General features: G+C 35.0%; 1 protein-coding gene across 1 annotated transcript; it reads left to right on the forward strand.

The window, feature by feature from the left end:
- Window positions 1-3628: 3628 nt before the first annotated feature.
- On the forward strand, window positions 3629-5842 carry LOC131166370 (uncharacterized). The gene is made up of 2 exons (XM_058124855.1): window positions 3629-3891; window positions 5248-5842. The coding sequence occupies exons 1-2, from the start codon at window positions 3783-3785 to the stop codon at window positions 5598-5600; spliced, it is 462 nt and encodes a 153-aa protein (XP_057980838.1). The 5' UTR covers window positions 3629-3782; the 3' UTR covers window positions 5601-5842.
- Window positions 5843-6889: the final 1047 nt, after the last annotated feature.

Consider the following 6889-nt stretch of genomic DNA (forward strand, 5'->3'; position numbering starts at 1 on the left):
TCTAATATCAAATATTATCATCCTTAAAATTCTAAAATATACTAAAATAACAAATTTAATACTTTGTCTAAAGTGTGTTTTCTAACCCCACCCCCCCCCCCCCCCACCCACGCTTTGGCTACGCTACTCTGATTTCGACTAGGCTCCTTAGGGTATCTGAAATGTATGAAAATAATTGGATGAAACACCTCTCAATAAGTATGGACTAGATCATTATCAGTGTGTGACTAATATGAGCTTGAGAGTATAAAAATATATTTAATAATATTACTTTAATAAAAACTGCATTTATAAACCATAGGTCACATATATAATTAAATATACGAACTTTTCTCCAAAACATCATTTAAGCCTATTAATTGTCCACAATCACATAAATATATAAATATGTATAAAAAAACTCCTTTTGACCTGTACAAGTCATGTTTACCCCCATGACCGGGTTGTGCGATCCGAAAACTAGACTTAACTGGTTAGCGAACCAACCAACCAAACTAAGTCAAATATCATGTCTGTAAGTGGGATTTGCCTATCACATTCATGCTCATTCTCATACTCATACTCATACCCCAAGTCAAATCCACTATCCACCGCCAATACTTTCACAACATTGTGACTACACTAATATTCATCTATAGTTGCAGCCATTAGGGTTCTTAAAACATATAATACAATTTATGCAATTAAACAGTATAATAATCTGATTATTTTCCCATTCAAACACGTAATAAATATAACACTGTAAAATTCACAATAAAACACATAATAAATATAACACCACAAAAATCTCAAACTTACTCAAATATGCAATAAAATAAAATAAACTTATGCCACACAATTTGTATAATAATTATAATTTCATATGATCAATCTCACATATTTAATTTAATTCCAATATATTAAAAAAAACCCAATATAATACAATCCCTGCAATTTAATTGAACTCATACATATAATTAAATTCACGTAATCAAATTTAATCGGGCATAATTTTAAAATAAAATCTGACATAATCTAACCCACTTACCCTAATCCTAGAGTAGTGCCTACGGCATTCAAAAGACGAAATCTCTCTGATTAAATCCTTGGTGGCCGAAATTGGAACCCACGGATATTTTCCATTCTTCAATTGGCGCAGGTTTCGTCAAGAAAATTGAGGAGAGAGAGTGTGTGTGGAGAGAGAGAGAGAGAGAGAGAGAGAGTGCAAAGAGAGGAGAGAGACGTGAAGGGGGGGATTTCTGATTTCAATTTGAAATCTGAGGAAGACTTCCTAAGTGTATATAAATATATATATATATTAATTATTATATTATATTATATTATTTAATTAATATTAATTAATTAATTAATAATTTTGTAAATTAATTTCATTTATTTATTTATTTATTTTCATTTTAATTTTTTTTTAGGATCATTCCACTAATCTTGTATATATATGTTTAGGGTCGTTACATGTGGGGCCAGGGGAGATAGGCCGGGGAGCGCCATATGGGTGTACTGAATCCGTACTTAACACATATCACCTTTTTCCATAGGCTATTGTCTTCAATAGCAAATCTAGAAATCCATTTACCGAGAAGAGTCTTATTCACGATCTCCAATGCTTGATTCCGAGACCTCCCTTATTTTTGGGAAGAGTTATTGACCTCCATTTGACAAGGGAATATTTAAAACTCTCGGTCTTTCTTGCCAAAGGAAATTTCTTTGATATCTTTCCATGAGCCTAGAAATCCTCTTCTGCAAAGGTAAAATTTACATGTTATAAAATGGCCAGATTGAAAAGTACTGAATTGATCAAAATCAGCTTGCCTCCCATAGAGAGAAAATTTGATTTCCATGTTACCAACTTCCTTTCCATTTTTTCAAGAATCGGGTCCCAAACATGTTTGTTTGACGACTTTGCTCCCAAAGGAATGTCAAGGTAAAAAGAGGGAAGGAGCCCACTAAACAGCTCAAAATGTCTACCTTAGAGCCCGCATCCACTATATCTCTGGGTACATACGACTTTTTGATAAATTAACTTTCATCCTGGTAACTACCTCAAAGTAAAGCAAAATTGCCCCAAGATTTATGAGCTCCGAAAGGGAATTACTGTAAAAGATAATAGTGTCATCAGCAAATAGGAGATGAGAGAAGTTTATAGAATGAGACTGCTTATGAATCTTGATTCCCTCTATCAAGTTTTTTCTCCAGACCTTGGATCATCATTTGTGAAAGTGCCTCCATGATAATAACAAAGAGAAACGGAGATAAAGGGTCCCTTTGTCTAAGACCCCTCGAACTTTTGAAAAAACCCGAGACCTCACCATTAAGCAATAAAGAAAATAAAGTTGTAGAAATGCACCACTTTATCGAACTTCACCATTTGGCTCCGAACCCCATGATGTCCAATAAATTGCTAAGGCATTCCCAATTAACATGATCAAACGCCTTTTCCAAATCAAGCTTGCAGACAAAACTTTCGTACTTTTTCTTACTCAAGAAATCAATACTCCCGTTAGCAGCGAGGGCAACATCAACAATTTGTCTGCCTAAGACAAAGGCCATTTGATTATCAGAAATAATCAATGGGAGCACAGTTTTTAGTCTATTAATTGGATAAAACTTTAGACAAGATTTTGTAAAAGATACCCACCAACTAATAGGTCTAAAATCTTTAATGTTCTGCGCCACTTTTTTTTTGGAATGATAACAATAAAAGTGGCATTTAGACTTTTCTCAAACTTCTCATTTAAGTTGCTTTCTAAAAGAAAAATACTTTTTAGCTTCTTAAAAGATGGTAATTAAGAATCATTAATTGGATCTTCTTATAATTAATTTCATGTATATATATATATACATATGGACACATGCATCACTTCATGGCCCGCCTCACTTAAAACCTCTTATCAACTTTAAGAAATGACACCCGGAAATGAGCTGCCTCTACCACTCCAATACCAACTTTAATTAATTAGCCTTGAAGTTGAAGCAACTAATTTCTGCATAAAATTAATTCGCTTTATATATTATTATGATTACTAATGAAAATATATGATAGATAAGATACCATGAACATGCATGCATGTATTTGTCTTCAGTTACGTGCCTTGAATGACTAAAATTTGACACAATCTGAGCTTGGAAATCCATTTAACTGATATCCATCTCAGTAGGCATGAATTTATGCCAAAGTCTAGTCATAAAATTATAAATAAGGTTGTGTTTGGCAACGCATTTCGACGTTAAATTTGATAAAAAGTATTCTATTTTATCAAAAAGAAAGATATCCTCATTCAAAATTTGTATTTCGGGAGTACCCAGAAAACACAGAGGCCATAAGTGCGTCCCTCGTCTAGGTACAAAATTCATCTTGGACATGTCTTCTTGAGATGCTCTCAAAATACAAGTTTCGAGAGCCCACAATTTTTATTTAATTTTTTTAAATCTATAATCCAAATATAAACTACAAAAGACACTTCTAATATAATTTGTGGATTGAAAGATTTGCCCCTATCATATTCACGAGGCCCATGCGTGCGTGTATATATACCTTTTCTCTAGAACTGATAAGGTTGCTTTAGAGTTTTTTGAGGTTTAAAAAAATGAAAAAGAAAAACATTATCTAGTATAACTTTATTAAAGATTTGAAAGGGACTGCCCCATGGATTGAATGAATCAAAATTGCAGCATATAAACAACAGGAGGATTCATGAATTGAATAATTGAAGGGAGGTGAAATCAAAGGTAAGCAGGCAGGCTGTTTGAACGAGTGATCAGTACTAAACAGTAGGAAGTAAGAGATGGGGTTCATGTTCTTGCTCATGCTCATCACCGTCATCATCTTCTCCAACCTTCATTTTCTAATTATTGCTTCTCCATCTCCAGTTCTCTCCAACACCTTACCTTCAGGTATATCTATATATATTTTTTATGTCTTCGTTCCTCATCTCTGCTTCTTCCCTTCTGTATTACCAGTATCATCCGTATCGAGTTAGCTAGCTAGTTTGTGAGCCGAAGCTTGCATCAGACATTCAAGCTTAAGACTGATGAGTTTTGACATATATTGCTTATAGTCTTACTATGCACATGCTTGCTTATAGTCCTACTATGCACATGCTTGATGGCCAGCTTGAACTAGATGACTAGATGATTTGGCTGAGGAAGTCACCCTACTATCACTTTGTAAATATGTATGCTGAGACTGACAGTTTTGAAGTCGCTCTCTCTCTCTCTCTCTCTCTCTCTCTCTCTCTAGATTGGGAGAGAAGGGGGGGGGGGGAAAGCCTTCAATTTCCTTCTGGGTCAGTCTCTTTCAGTGGAAATTATTCTTCAGAGGGAACTTGAAAGTTTCATTCCCTTCTCAAGCAACTTATTGCTGCTTCACATTTGGTAGCTAATGAAAATCTTGTTCCAATACAAAATACAATACTCCCCCAAGGGTGAAAGCAGTACTTCTCTCAAAACCATGCATTTCTTGTTCAGCAGGAACTAAGAGAGAGGCACGCATTTTCCCATTCACTGCTTAATACCACTTTGACACTGGGCTAGTCCCACTATTCATTAGTACACCCATTGTGAGTGATGTGACATCTCCTAGTTGATTGTCAGCAAGATCCCACCAGCCACAAGCTGCCACATAATCGGCAATCCTGCAACTGCGCATCAAATCTCCTTTGATTCTAAAAAATAAAATTTAGAAGTCAAAAGAATCATTTTTTGCAACGCGTATTGGCCTCCTTTCAGTCTGTCTGCGCGTTTCCCTTTTGGAAATTCCTTACCAGAAAATGTAGCAAGCATTTTTAATGGATTTAAAATTCTTTATAAGATTCTTTTATGCCCAAATATATGCCTCTGGTACTATGGAGGGGGGAACTATACCAACTTGCAACAATGGAGAGGTTGGACGGTTGAAAAAGATGTTCTATTTTGCATACGTACACGTTTGATACGTGTTTATTAAAAGTAGTCATTTATCACTTTTTATGGACACGGTCCACTACATCCCTATCAAAGAGAGAATCATCGACCTTTCACCAGCCCTCCCAAAAAAAAAAGTTAAATAATATTGAAGTGCAAAGTTTCTTTCAAAAAAAATAAATTTTCAAATTTAGTTTTCTAAAAGAATAGAAGACCCAAATTTTCCAATGATATTGAACCTTAAAACGAACAAATCTATGAGTCACCCTTCTCCAAATACCCAATTGTCATTTGCTGAAAAAAAAAAAAAAGCCATGCTGCTGGTAATTTCTAAAATTGTATATGCAGATCTTTCCGAAGAAAACAGCTTGGGAGGGAAAGAAAGAAAAGGCAGGAGTGTTGTTGGCACCGGGAGTGGCATACAAGCCCATAAGCATATTGCCGGTAGCATTGGCGGTGGAATCAGTGGCAGCAGGCCATACAGCGGTAGTGAAAATGGAAATCACGGTGGTTCGGGTTCTGGATCCACCGATACTCCTGGAGGCGCCGCTCTCATTCCCATTTACACAGCTGGTGCTGCTAATCACCACCAGAACAACCACCATAGCTCCGGCAACCGCATCCAGGGCTCCGGCAGACTTCATGGTTGGGGTGCAACAATGGTGGCAGTGGCAACTTTAGTTCTACATGCGTACGTATAGAGAAAGGGGAGCTCCAGACTAGGATTGAAGAAGGATTTGAGAAGAGTGACGCTGTTTAGAGCCTACTAACTAAGAAGGCCTTGTGCTTTTAAATGTTTTGTTTGCTTCTTGTATAAGCAGAAAAAGTGTTGGCACCTTTACTTGTTTCGACTGGGTTGTGTACTTCATATGCTCTTGCTAATTAAAATAAAGGATTTCCTGTGAATGTAAGCAAAAAAATAGCTACATTTTACGTGCGATCATTGAAATTTTTGTTGTTGCATGTAGTAACATGAATTCCTTTCCTTCACGAAGCATTAAAAGGGCTTAGGTTTAGGTCGCACCCTCAGAAATAATGGGAGGATACTACGAAAGAGAAGAATGGGTTTGAGGAAAAGGGGGCCAGAGAAAGAGAGAGAGGATTAGTTTGTGGGATTCATTCAAGATTCCCAAGAGTTTGATGCAAGTAGTGTCCCACTTGTTTTTTTTTTTTTTTGTGGTTTGATGATCATAACATAGTCTCTATAAATCATATAACGCAAACCAAACAAAAATACTTTCATAAAATTATTTTCAAAAGTTGGAATGTTAAATTTTTTACAAACAAATCTCATTCTATTATGTCCCGTTTGTAACTTAAAAGATATTAAAAAAATAAAAATAAAAATATTAAGAAAACCACATTTTCATTTTTGATTCTCAAAAAAATGAAAAATAAAATAAAAAATCTATACTAAATTTATAAACAAAATTTTTATTTTACATGTCATTAATATTTAATTTTTTCTCATTTTTAGTCCTGTTAAAAAAAATTTTTATTTTTTATAATATTTAATAGGGATGAAAAATCTAAGGAAAATTAAGTTTCCTCATTTTACTTTCATTTCCTTTTTGCAAGTAAAATCCTTGATCGAAACTATCCTTAATAACAATGAAAATGAAAGCATGTGATGTGAAAAAAAAAAGTGAGAAAAGATTACCATGCTCCCTCTCGTATACAAACACTATAAAATCATAGGCAATTTTTAATTGGAGTTCCCCGGACGCTCTCTTTTCACAAATTTTTGTGTAAGAAGGCTAGAGATATTAAATTTAAAAGGGAGAAAAATGAAAAACGAAAAAACAAATAAAGAAAAGGAGACGAAAAAATAACCCAAGAGTAAACAGAGCTGGCTCATAGTATAGGATGGGATAGGATAGGACAAAGGTTGGCGGCAATGGGAAAAAGAGTTCTATTGAATACGTCGAAAGCAAGGTGTAGTGGTAGTGATGGAGGGCTGCTTTCTGTTAAATACTTTCCATCATCTAAA

The sequence above is a fragment of the Malania oleifera genome, chromosome 10, assembly GCF_029873635.1.
Source record: "Malania oleifera isolate guangnan ecotype guangnan chromosome 10, ASM2987363v1, whole genome shotgun sequence".
Classification (NCBI taxonomy): Eukaryota; Viridiplantae; Streptophyta; class Magnoliopsida; order Santalales; family Ximeniaceae; genus Malania; species Malania oleifera.